Here is a 13,120-nt window from a genome sequence, read left to right as displayed (position 1 = left end):
GATTGTGTGATTATCTATCTATATCAGTCGAGGGGTTGGGGAATGACTGGGGGATGGGAGTGTTTCGGAGCGATGAACAAGGCTATGGGAAGGCCATCGAGATATCGAAGCAACCCTGGCAAGACATGAGCAGTTCTCAACCTTCAGACTGACACTCACTGCAAGCCAGAACAAACGTCTGCAGGAATACTGACAAAGACGAGAGCCAGAGTAAAACCGTTTCAGGCGCCCCAGGTCAAGGGCTCCAACGTTGAGCAAACGGCTGCGCGGGACGACAGACGGACGGCGGTGAGGAATCGGACCTCTGACAGGAGAGCATCCGATCGAGCTCAAACGACTAGATAGTAGACGTGACGGGGGGGCCAAAGATGTGTGGTGCCATCTATCCCGCTGAGTGGTTCCAGGCCCGGAACAAGAACTACCTTAATAAGGACTGCACATGAGATGAGGGCAGTGGTGACGGACAGACTGCTTACTACATACACCGTATGCGAGGTAGCGAGTATGGATACGGATAGGTAGGAGTGGCATGTAAGGCACACCTTGGGTTACGTCGAACACATGAGAAAGCGTGCTGCAGGTCTGCAGGCCCCCGATTTCCCACACGCCCCAGGCCTGCGGCGGCAATTGGCCCGTCACCCAATGCCTCCCAAGCTCTTTTCGGGAAGCGAGCGAGGGACAACTCATCAACCATCTCCACCCCGTCACGGCATCACGCTGGTGCAGTGATCAGTGGACCAATCTCGGTCGTCTTTTCAATCTGATGCCTTTTCCCGCAGTTCTCGACTTTCACATCAACGCCCAGAGGCCCGTGGGCGGATGTGGCAGTTGAGACGAGGGGGAGGGATTGGACAGAGGACTGCCTACCGTGCCAGGTATATGAGATTCCGGAGCGGGTTGCTCGTCGCACCGATTGTCTGGCGACCTTGGGTGCTGCGCTTGCCTCCAATAGATGGTGTTGGCTGTTGCTGCGGCTGCGGCTGCTGCTCCATCCCTTGTCGGCAGCCCAAAGACCCAAAACCCGGCCCAGCCCAGCCGCTCCCGCGCTCATGTTGCCGTCATCCTCAGAATTTAATTACTAGTGTACCTTGCCGTGCCGCACAGGACTGCGGCAACCCACTTGTACCCAGTAAACAATAAAAAAAGGGTGCAGTGCAGGTCAGCTTGGACGGAAAGGGCATCCCAGGCACATCCCAAGTCCAAACCAGAGCCCGACGAAGCGTTCCCCCTCTCGACCGCGCTTCCCTGTCCGTTTGGGCTGGCCTGTGTGCCTGTGTGCCTGCCTGTGTGTGTGTGCTTTCCAGGTTGTCTGCCTGCATCATCCAAGATTGTCGCCTGTCGCCTCTATCTGCTTACCCCCCCTTCCCCGGCTTGCCTCTTTCTTACCTGCCCTTACCTTGCCTTTCATCAGCCATTATCGTCCCGCCGTTTGCTGTACCTTACCTACTCGACGTCGCTTCCAATATTTGTTCTTTCGCTGCACTCGATATCACTCGTCCCTTGCCTCAAACCAACACCCTTTGTTTCGTTCCGTTTCGCCGGGAATTGTCTCCTTGCCACGACAAGGCGTTGGTTGGACTTGGTGAAAGGCGTACAACGGCGGTAGAAATAAAGGCCGCCAAAGACAAGTCGGTCGACCCCCTGGAGCTTACCTGACTCTCTTGTTCAGCTTCCAAGAAAGATCCGCGGACTGGGGCAAAAACATCGCCGGGGAAGAAAACAACACCCAAGCAACGGCCTGCTCCCCCAGCCACCCCAGTTTGCAAACCTCACCCCTCTCACCACTTGGCTTTCCCTCCTTGCGCCATCGAAACCTGAGCTCGCTTTCTCACGCGGCTTTTTTCTCGCCTTGAACCCAAAATTTCCAACTAACATCGTTGCTTTTTTGCCATTTGCGCGCTGTGTGTGTGTGGCATAAGCGGCCACGGGTTTCTCGGTTTTTTCCTTCCTTCTTTGGGACCTTCCGTTCGCTGCCTTTCGCAAACATCGCCGAACCGCAACGGCTCTCTGTCTCAGTCTCGCAGCCAGGTGGGAGCTCGCTCAGCTTGTCGCTTGTCGTCCTACCCGCCCAGTTTTTTTTCTCTCCCGCAGCAACGAACAGCTCCTCATGTCTTGAAGGCGACTGCACCCACAACAAATCCTTGCCCACCTTGGACGGCAGCCAGCAATTCCACCCACACACACCTCTCTCCTCACCTCTTCTCCTCCTTCTTTCCTCGATCGAGGGAAAGGACGAGATTCAAAAACAGAGGTGTGAGTCGCTAATCGAGGCACTCGCCATTCGCGCCCGCGCATCCACAGCCTCTTCGTCGCCGAGGCCTTCGAGCATCGCACCACAATGGGTGTTGACTCGAACAAGCCTCCTCCACTCCCTGCCCCGACCGAGACCGACTCCATCACCCCCACCGAGCTGGCGACCAATGTGTCCAGGCCAAACGACGAAGCTTCCCATTACTCTCTGCCCGACGACGGCACTCCCGTCACCATCAAGACCCGCGGTCACAGTGCCAACCGTTCCCAAACGTCGCTCCTGATTGAGTATTTCGAGGGTGGCAAGCCCGGCCCTGAGGGAACGGTCGAACGCAAGCCCAGTGTCCGCGTGCGCCTGACCCCGTCCAAGAAGCACCGCGGCGACCACATCCAGATCACCGAGACCAAGAGCAACACCCGCAAGACCTCGCTCACCCGCCGTGTGCCTCTGCCGTCCACCACAGCAGCCTCCTCGCATCTCGACGTTGAAGCTCTCGAGGGCGAGGACGCCGACAGCATGCGGTCCTACGCCTCCGCAACGGAGGAGTCCAATGTGTCGAGGAACCCAATCGACATTGAAATTGACCGCGGCGGACGGCGTCGTCGGCCGGCGAGTCCTCTGATTCCCGATGCCGATGCTCAGTCCTCTTACCTCGCTCCCAACATGTCCGACATATCGGCAATTCCCCAAGACAGCTTTCTCGACGGCTCTGGATCCACTGTATTAACAAAGAATTCCGAAAGGCGCAGTAAGAGCACGTCGCGGGGTACTGAGTTGGCGGCCGGTGTCACTGGCGCATTGGCTGGCGCCGCGATAGCTGATCATGCAAAGAGCAGTAGGAGCAAAAGACACAGCGGCGAAAGAAAAGTATCAGGTGAAAGATCCTCAAGAGACAAAGATCGCAAGCACCGTTCGAGCAAGAGTCGGACAAGTAGTATCAGCGAGAAGCAATCGGAAGGAACGCGATCACCCCGGCGACGCTCAAGTCGGGGCCATGTTGATTCTGTTTTGTCTGGAGCAGATTCCAGTCTTTTATCATCCAGCATTTCTCCCAGCCACCGCTCCTATGACCAAAGCTCGGTTCGTTCTGGGGCTTCCAAGTCTTCCATCAATAACCCAAAATTACTAGAAACCGTCGAGGATGCCATTCGTCGACTTATCCTGCCGGAATTGAGCGCATTGAAGAGAGAACAGAGTAAGCGCGAAAGCCGCCGCAGCTCCCTCACATCAACCGGAACGGGGACGTCCTTATCTCGAGAAGATCTGGGGGTAGACCGACGCAAGTCCGCCGATAAGCGCAGCGACGCCGGTCGCGACAGCCGGCATCGGGATCGCAGAGACCGGGAGGCTCGCCACGACTATGTTGACTCTCCGCGAAGCGTCGCCGGCGAATCAGTCGAAGAATCTTCCATCGTCTCCGTCGACGACACACCGCGGCGAAGCGATGGCGCACTCAAGGCTGCTGTTGGAGGTGCAGCAGCAGCTGGGCTTGCTGCTGCTGCCATGAACGCAGCATCGCCGTCTTCGGAAGATAGAAGGCAGCGTAGACGCCGGCGTGCTGATGGCTCGGCTCGAAGCAGAAGCGTAGGCCGTGAGAAGTACGACGAGGAGTTCCACGAGGAAGAGGTCCCAACCCCGCCAATGCCGTTGATGAGCGAGGTCAACCCCTCCGAAATGACCCGGACCTCGATTCTTTCGGCCGACACCGATCGGCCTCATTCCGCCATGGAAGAGAGAGCCTCCGTTCATGAGGTTGCCCGGGGCAACGCCTCAGTCGACTCCTCACCTACGCCAACTCAAGCAGCACCAATCACCAATTTGCAACAGACCTTGGGCACGAAGCACGCCAACATTTCTCACGGCGACTTGAGAGAACTCTCTCGCTCACGAACGGGAGATTTCTTGGAGCAGAGCGAGGTAGAGGAGTTCAGCCAAAGTCCTTCTTCGCAAGTTCACGAAGAATATGACGATTACGACGATCGAAGCCGCGTTACGGGGAGTGAAGGCGATTACGCTGAATCTGGCCATGAGTATGACTACTACAACACCCAGGATGTGCCGCCTCCGCTGAAATATGTCCCGTACCAACCTGAGAGGAGGGGGCTGAGCCCAATTTACAGCGTGTCCGGCTACACTGAGGCTGGTAGCGAGACGGCTGCGCAGCGTGACTCTAGGATGTCGCATGGGACCGCTTCGCCAACCAGGTCCCAAGCGTCTCACACTGATTTGAGAGCCTTCTCGCCAGCTTCGGCGCCAAGCAATGTGCTGAGCCGGGGCTTCGACGAGCAGTCTGTGGATGACCGCAGCGTCAGAAGCGGGCAAGACTACCGCAACAGTCAATACACCGAGGGCAGTGAGATCGGAACTTCTACTGGTCAGGCTGTTCGTGGTATCGCTGCGAATCCCAACATCATTCATGTGCCCAACGGTGTCGAGTCCAACGTAGCCTCCCTCATCGACGGCTCTATGCTTGGGTCTCAACTCACAACAGGCTCCGGATACGACTACAGAGACTCTCAAGCATCGTACGGCAATGAGTCCAATGTTTCGTACGGACCAGAATCCTATGTGTCGTACGCTAAAGACTCAAATGTCTCCTACGATGACCAATCCAATCTTCAGCCCCGTTCGCGGGATGTCAGTCCGGAAAAGCGCTCCGTAGCCGACCAGCGCGAGTTCTTTGAGCAACGCGAGCGCGAGAGTAGCCGCACGCCTACATCAAGCCGCCAGAGCCACCGATCAAGAGATTTTGCTGGAGAGTACGACCTTGACGAGTATGGCAGAAAGGTTGCTCCTGCTAGGTACAGGAACTCCCCTTCTACGTCTACGCGGCACTCTCCCACTGCCTCCGAAAAAGCGATTGCCGCAGGAGCTGTTGGCGCGGCTGCTGCTGCGCTCAAGGCCGCCAAGGACAAGACGAAGCAGCCGACCGTGGAGGAGGTCGACGAGGAGCATGCTGAAGAGTGGGTCCCTGAAGGTGTCACCAGAAACAAGTCCTTCAAACAGCGAGCGATGGAAGGCCGCGAGCCTGCAAACACCCCGACGCATAGTATTGACCGTCTTGACCTTGAGGATAAGCCCAAGATGGGTGCTAGTGCCATGCCCACCTTTGACGACCCGATGCCCGAGGTCGGATACGTGGACGACGATGATGCCTTGACAAACCCGTCGCTGGTCCGCGAGCCGCTTGGTGGCAGCGACCACAACGATGGGGACCACTGGCCGGGCGACATCACCCCCCGCCAAGGTACACCTCGCCAAAGCGACTTCGACAATTCCTACGAGGAATACAACTCGGAAAAGCACAGCCCACGCGGCCACGGTAATCTGGGGATGGCCGCTGCCGATGCCGCTATGGGAGCTGCCGCCGGCGCAGCCACGGCTCACCACCGACAAGCCAGTGGAGAGCACGAGGACGAGTGGCGACGCACGTCGGCTGAGCGAAAGCGGGACACTGTCATCACGAACCCCTATGATGGCGCGAGCCCCGTTGATCACCCCGACCTGCTCGGTGGCAGAGGATTCGAAGACTATGCTGCCACGTACCACGCTGACAGTCCGGCTGGACACAAGAATTTGGACGAGGGCTACATCTCACAAGGTCCCATTCATTCGCCAAACATGCAGCCTACCAGTAAGGCCATGATGCCCTTTGGCGATATGACTCCCGAAGATCCCTTCTTCGTGCCTCAGCACTCACGGCATATGAGTGGTCTATCCCAGGGCATGAACTCGCCTCTGTATGATGCAGCCACTGGTAACGCCATTGACAGAATTGAATCCAAGGATATCATTGCTTTGATGCAACATGTGAGTAATTTAATATGAAATTGATGAGAAGGAAATGGCTAACTTGCTATCAGCTCATGGTCCGCGATGCTCAAAGGAGCGCTCGTGACACGGAGATCCTAGTCACGCTCGTCCGCTCTGCGGCTGAAATGCGCAACTCCTTTGATGACCTCAAGAAACTTCTTGCCAACACCGAGGACGTCATCATCAAAGAGGTCCAGGAGAACACTGACGAAACGGTCAAGAACGCCGTCAGCAGCTCCCGTGCCTATCCTGGCAGTCTTCCGCGCTCCATCAAAGGCTACAGCGCTGCGTCCCAGAACAGCACCCTCGACGAGACTGCCAAGAAGAGTAATTTCTTCCGCAAGGCGCTCAAGGGTCTCAGCAACAAGGGCGCCAACGATCTAAGCAGGATTGAGGACATGCTCATGCAGCTGCTGGGTGAGGTCGACGCACTCAAGGCGCAGACTATGAGACCCGGCATGGTCAGCGGCCGGCCATCTTACGAGAACCTCACCCCAGAGATGCAGTACGAGCAAGATCGGGGCTATGAGCCCGAAGGCCAGGCTGGCACCTCCACTACTAGCCAGGGTAGTCACTCAGCGATGTCGTCATTTGCCCAATCCCGAGGCCCATCCAAGTTGGCGTACGAACTCAACCGCATCAGCACCGTCCACGAAGACAATGAGGAAGACTACAACTCCCAACACAACTACGCCGATCAAAAGGGGGTGCTGACGCCCAACCAGGAATTCCAGCGTGGCGGTTCCGTGCCCTTGGGCACACCTCCTCAACCCATTACTGCTCAGAACGCATCGTTGAGCAATGACAATACTCCCAAGACGGATAAAGGCAAGAAGCACAAGAGAGGATCTTCGAGCTGGTTTCCCAAGATCTCTCGATGGTCTGAATCGACGGCCACAAGCGTGAGCAAAGCCTTCCGCGGCAGCGGCTCTAGCAAGAAGGAACATGACGACGAGTTCCTGCAACACCCTCCGTCCCGATCTGGATCCGATCTCCGATATGATGACCCATACCAGAACGACTTCGGCAGCGACCAGCTGCACTCTGGTTTCTCACAGCAGGATCTCGCAGCTCCTCAACCCCCGCACCTAGAGCCTCCTGCCACCTACATGACCCCAGAGGACCCCAAGTACAAGGCGCACCGCAACTCGGTCAACCTTCAACACCCCCAGCCTCGTCAAGGACAGACTGAGAGGTTCAAGGCTGCCCTCGAAAGCCAAGCATACGAGTACGACACGCCAATGTCTCCCAGATCTGCAGACTGGGCCGGCTCGGCCACTAGCTTGCACCGGTTCCCCCAAAACGCCAATCGCTACAGCAATGGCTCCCCGGCGACGGGCGGTGACTACTACAACTCTTCCCCCGCTGGCCCACCCAGGCCGCCTAAAGAGCCCATGGATGAGATGACCCATACGCCTGCCAAGAAGCGCATCTCCAACTTGGCCTTGAAGACCAGTCCACTCCCTTATAACAGTGTCGAGAGTGGCTATGGCACCGGCCCTGGCACCCACGCCGCCAGTACGAGTAATTACACCGGGAGCCCAAAGCCGGAGAACCGTAACCTTAGCGGTGCCCGCGGCATGCCTGCTCGTCGACCCTCTGGGCCACGGGCTATGACCCCCAAGAGTGCGGAGGAAGAAGCCGCCAGGGAAGAGCGACGTCGCAAGAGAGGTAAGCACATTCCGCCTATAGTAGTTCGAGTCGTAAACTGACTGTCTAGACACCTTCGGCACTGTCGCTAGCAATGAGACCGACACTTTTTAGACAAAAGATTTCTCGCCGCAGAGAACCGTTTGCGTACAACAAACAAATAAGCACTACTACATGAGTTGATGCTACTGGATAGCTTGAAGCACATGATCAGCTATAATCATTGAACATAATGAATGCAGATTTTGTGATCTGCTATAGAAATGCAGCGGCAACGAACCAAGAACCGGGGAAAAGTTGTATAGCCGCAGGGAGGAAGCAGAAGGGGATGGCGAGGTGGATTTGGTTCGCTACTCAGCCTAACGACGACATGACACGCAATTGATGGCTTTTGCGTTTTAGCGATGTTTTCGACGTGGGGGAGGGAAACAACAACAGCAAGACCTCTCAGTCGGGCATGTGAAGAGGCCGATGGAAGAAGGCATGGAATAGGTTTGGAACGCGCGACTAGTTGGTTGATACCACATTCTCGATATTGGGCTGCTGTGTTTTATTTTTCTAGAGCAGCCATGACGCACGGCAGATACCACGGGGGTTTTGACTGTAATAGTAGTCGTGGATAATGGAACCTCTACTTCGCCCTGACGATTTGTTTGGTCGAGATGATGAATTGCATTCCCAGATGAAGGGGACAGTGAAATTGAACATCGTTATGTGGCTCCGTATTCGACATTGCGTCGTCAGGGCACTTGTTGAGATGAGACACACCTGGTGCCGAACCCTCAAGTACAGGTGAAGGTGAGAGGGCTCCAATTTCCTGGATTTAGACAAGGTAGATCTGACAACGCCCAATTAAGGGTAAAAGCCTCGGCATATTTCACGATTTATCAGCCACCACTGCACGCAGCCCCGTTATCTTGGATGTGTGGATTTGTAAAGCACGCGCGGGCGAGATGCAGGTAGGCTGGCATGCGTCTAAGAAGCACGCACTTTGCGGAAGCCTAGATGAAGAAGTAGGAGAGGGGGAAGAGGGGGGAAAAGAAACGGTATGTTTGGTAATACAGTAATGCAGGAGATGGAGGGAAATGACCGAGTCCTACTAGGTATTTTTCACTTGTCCGTCCGGGTCGGTGGAAGAAGGGCTGTCTGTCGGTGTGTGGTTTCGGTGAGGTTCGTAAGCACGTTAGGTACCTTAGTGCAGGGGTGGGATTGGTCGGCAGCGAGTCCTATCCCGCGTGCTGATTATCAATCTTACCCTGCCTTGGATAGGATATGTCCTTTTTGGGATTCTCGAATGAGGAGGCGTTGCTCGTGCGTGGTGGAAGCGTGTCGTCCTACAATGACCCTACAATGACATGAAAGAGGGGGAAGGGGGGTTTGAGAGGAGGAGCATATAAGAACGGGGGGAAACGAATGGTTTCGAAGAAGGGGAGCATGAGATTCAGGCCTCGAATTACCTTGACAACACATGCGACTGCCCCTTCTCTATTGCTGAGAAAAAAAAAATCCTGAACTAGAATTTCCACAAAAGAGAAATTCAAAGACCAGAAGGGAGGGGGAAAAAAACAAGGAAAAAGAAACATGTCCAAACCAGTCCTCCTCATCCTCGGCGCAGGCCGCAACATCGCCGCCGGCGTGGCATCCCGCTTCGGCGCGGCAGGCTACGCCGTCGCCCTCGTCTCCCGAAGCTTCCCCCAGGGCCCCGCAACACCCGACCCGGAAACGGGCCACCTCCGCATCCGCGCCGACCTCGCCGACCCGTCGCAGGTGACATTTGCCTTTACCGAAACGAGGCGCCATTTCGGCGGCACGGCGCCGCGCGTGGTCGTCTACAATGCCGCCTCCATGTCCCGGCCGCCCGATGCGGACAACATTTTCAGCCTGCCGCTGGCGCAGATCGAGCGGGACGTCAACATCATGAGCTCGTCGGCGTGGATCGCTGCGGGCGAGGCGGTCCGGGGTTGGAGCGAGGCGGGCACGGAGGAGGCGAGGAAGGGCCGGTTCATTTACACGGGGAATCTCTTGAATCAGACCGTCTGGCCGGTGCCTGCGCTGGTTACGTCGGGGATCGGGAAGAATGCGGCTTGGTATTGGGTCAATGCTGCGGATGCGCTTTATAAGGAGACCAAGGGCTGGAGGTGAGTTTTTTGCGATGGTCTCGACTTTTTTTTCTATCCATCCCCCCCCCACAAGCCCCCTCTCTCCTCTCCCTCTCCATTGCTGTCTTTTTGAGGAGGGAAAAAGAACGCATTGCTAACAAGACATTGTTGGGGCGTAAACAGGTTCTTCTACGCTGACGAAAGAAAGGAGGACGGTACTTTTGTCGGTAGCACGCCCGGGGCCGAGTCCAACGGGAAGTTTTACCTGGAGCTTGCCGAGGGTGCGCAGGACTTGCCGTCTACGGTTACCTTTGTTGATGGCAAGTACAAGAAGTTTTAGCGGCGGCTGTTGTGTGAAAAAGGGACCCTGCGTTTACGCAGAAAAGAGGAATAGGGAGAGAGAGAGAGAGATTGATTGCCGTAATGGACGCTGTGGAGATGATGAGAATGCATCCGGTGTAATTGAGGGCCTTGACCACATAGTGGCTTGGCCAAATGAGTTTGTAGCGATCAAACGAATCTTGTAAACTTGACTAAGTTACACCGTAAGTGCTGCCCAACTATAGCAAATTGCAACTTTCCAACAAATGTTTTTAAAGAATCTTTTTAAATGTGATCTTTGACTAGGTTGCCAGGTACCTGTAGCTGGCTGGGTCGGTGACCATGCTAGAGAGGAGCCCATCTCTAGAGGCACGTTGGCCTGTAAGTTGGAGCCTTGGCTAAAGTCATTCTCCTAGACGCGAGGCACCGCCAAGATTACTAATTTGATATTTCACCAAACAAAAAAGAACTTTCAACGGCATCGCAGCACGCACTTGGTCGTTTGTTACCCATCGGTAATTTCAGCTCTAGTAGAGTATGGAGTCGATACTCATTCATTGGCTGTTAAGCACTCTTGTGGTGTTAAACGTAGTACTTTTCAGAAGGAGAATAGCTGAGAGTTAAGTTTATGTGTAAGGTAGCCTCCTTGAATAGCATACTGCATCTTTCACCAACTCTTCAGTATGTCCATGATTTCTGACGAAATGGCCTTGGTCGATGTCGGTTTAACGCCTACGTCATTTCCGCTCGATAAGATTTATCGCCGACCTTCGGAACTGCCCCTCATTGCATTAGCGGGGTTTCGGCGATAAAGATAAGAATGCGCGCGCCCTTTCGCAAACTTATTACCCCTCGAACGACTTTTGAGCCCACCGCGAGACCGCGAGGACAAGCACAATCATCTTGCAGACGAGACTCGCCGGCCCCTTTCCCCCCGTCTCCCCCCTCCCTACCTTGCGTACCGACACGATGCCTCGAGATCCACTCATTGGTCTGGTCGGCAAGCCGTCGGCCGGCAAGAGCACGACGCTCAACAGTCTCACAGACGCCTCGTCAAAAGTTGGTCCGTAACCTCCAAATCCATTCGACCGAAAGAAAGAGAGAGAGAGAAAACCGACGCCCACCGACCTGGTCGCTGATGGACGTATCGTGAAACAGGAAACTTCCCGTACGCTCTCATTCTTCTCCCTTTTGCGGCCGCCTTCGTCCCATAATCGAGTTCGCGAAACCTGTTCCTAGCACAGTACACTAACATCCAGCTCTCTTCTCCGCGCCGCTTCACAGATTCACCACAATCGATCCCCAGAGAGCAATCGGCTACCTCCAAATAGAATGCGCCTGCGCGCGCCACGGCGTCTCGGACCGCTGCAGGCCCAACTACGGCGCCTGCATTGACGGCCGCCGCTCGGTGCCTATCGAGCTCCTCGACGTCGCCGGCCTCGTGCCGGGAGCGCACCAGGGCAAAGGGCTGGGCAACAAGTTCCTCGACGACCTGCGGCACGCCGACGCGCTGATACACGTGGTGGACGCCTCGGGCACCGTCGACGCCGAGGGAAAAGAGACGCGCGGCTACGATCCTTCGGTCGACATTGCCTGGCTGCGCGGCGAGATTGTGGCCTGGATCCGGGGCAACTTGATGGAGAAGTGGGGGTCGATCCGGCGGCGGCACATGGCCATCAAGGCGACGGCCGTCGAGACGCTACAGGGCCAGTTTTCGGGTTACGGCAGCACGTCCAACGTCGTCGCGCGGGCGCTGGATAGGCTGGGTATCAAGGAGCCGCTCGAGGACTGGGACGCCGAGACGATTGACCGCGTTGTCAACGCCTTTACGGACGAAAAGTTCCCGACCGTCATCGCGCTCAACAAGATTGATCACCCGGACGCCGATAAGAACATTGCCAAGATTGCAAAGATGCAGGACCCCAACTCGATCGTGCTGTGCTCGGCCATTTCAGAGATTTTCCTGCGCAAGATGGCCAAGCAGGGATACATCAAGTACACAGAGGGCAGCGAGTTCGTCGACACGAGGGAGGACCTGATAGAGCAGGGGGACCCGACTGGGGGCAACCTCAAAGAGCTGGACGAGAAGAACCGCAACCGGATAGAGAACCTTAAGGACATGGTGCTCTACCGCTTCGGGTCGACGGGCGTCGTGCAGGTGCTCTCCAAGGCGGCCGAGATCCTGGGCCTCGTCCCGGTATTCCCGGTGCGCAACACCACCTCCTTCACCTCCGGCGCTGCCGAGTCCAAGTTTGTCTTCCGGGACTGCGTGCTGGTCAAGAAGGGCACCACGGTGGGCGAGGCGGCGCGCAAGGTCATGGGCGACGCACCCATTGCGTATATCGAGGGTGCGGGCGGCCAGAGGGTCGCGGAAGACCATCTCGTCACGGTTGGGAAGAACGATGTAAGTATACTCACTCCCCTTCCCTTTTTTTTTTTTTTTTTTTTGATACCACTCACCTCTCCTCGGGCAGCGGTTGGGCTAATGCATGTTCACACACAGATCTTATCATTCAAGGTCGGAAGAGCTTGATGCTGCGTGACCGCTATCTCTGTGCCATTCTGGCAGATGTGCCTCGCTTTACCGCAGTTGCGTAGATTGGGAAAGACCCAGTGACTTTGTGATTCCCCGTGATCTCCCCCTCTCGAGAAACGAAGGGGGTTCATCGCAAATCGCTAGAAAGGCTCCATATAGAGTTGGGAGGCGGGTACTCCGGAACAACCGCCCCCCTCGCCCAGCAAGGCGGGAGCGATCACCAGGGCCAAGGGACCATCCAGAGTGGGCCTCAAAAAAGAATTAAATAAAGAAATTTCAACCCTGATGACTGCTATCCATCTAAGCCGTGAAGTACTTTTTCAGACTCGGCCATTACGGGAGTCATCACGGCGTGGATCGTCGTGCCTCTCGAAGTTCGGTATTCTTTTACCCCTTCATTTTTCGCATTCGCGCTTCGCGGCCCACAAGACACCCGCGCGATCTCGTTTT

At 56.0% G+C, this 13,120-nt stretch overlaps 3 protein-coding genes across 3 annotated transcripts; all 3 read left to right on the top strand.

Moving 5' to 3' along the window:
- Positions 1 to 2,338: 2,338 nt before the first annotated feature.
- CORC01_05576 (uncharacterized protein) lies at positions 2,339 to 7,828 on the top strand (the record flags this gene model as incomplete). Its single annotated transcript, XM_022617219.1, has 3 exons — positions 2,339 to 6,061; positions 6,115 to 7,735; positions 7,785 to 7,828. 3 exons carry the CDS (start codon positions 2,339 to 2,341, stop codon positions 7,826 to 7,828), a joined length of 5,388 nt encoding a protein of 1,795 aa, XP_022476233.1.
- A 1,467-nt stretch (positions 7,829 to 9,295) lies between these two features.
- On the top strand, positions 9,296 to 10,153 carry CORC01_05575 (short-chain dehydrogenase/reductase SDR; the record flags this gene model as incomplete). Its single annotated transcript, XM_022617218.1, has 2 exons — positions 9,296 to 9,852; positions 9,997 to 10,153. 2 exons carry the CDS (start codon positions 9,296 to 9,298, stop codon positions 10,151 to 10,153), a joined length of 714 nt encoding a protein of 237 aa, XP_022476232.1.
- Positions 10,154 to 11,103: 950 nt separating this feature from the next.
- Positions 11,104 to 12,667, top strand: CORC01_05574 (uncharacterized protein; the record flags this gene model as incomplete). Its single annotated transcript, XM_022617217.1, has 3 exons — positions 11,104 to 11,197; positions 11,394 to 12,538; positions 12,638 to 12,667. The coding sequence occupies 3 exons, from the start codon at positions 11,104 to 11,106 to the stop codon at positions 12,665 to 12,667; spliced, it is 1,269 nt and encodes a 422-aa protein (XP_022476231.1).
- Positions 12,668 to 13,120: the final 453 nt, after the last annotated feature.

This window comes from Colletotrichum orchidophilum (assembly GCF_001831195.1).
Source record: "Colletotrichum orchidophilum strain IMI 309357 chromosome Unknown Scaffold_39.1, whole genome shotgun sequence".
NCBI classification, from domain to species: Eukaryota; Fungi; Ascomycota; class Sordariomycetes; order Glomerellales; family Glomerellaceae; genus Colletotrichum; species Colletotrichum orchidophilum.
The sequence above is the reverse complement of the archived record's forward strand: the minus strand, read 5'-3'. Positions and strand labels throughout refer to the sequence as shown.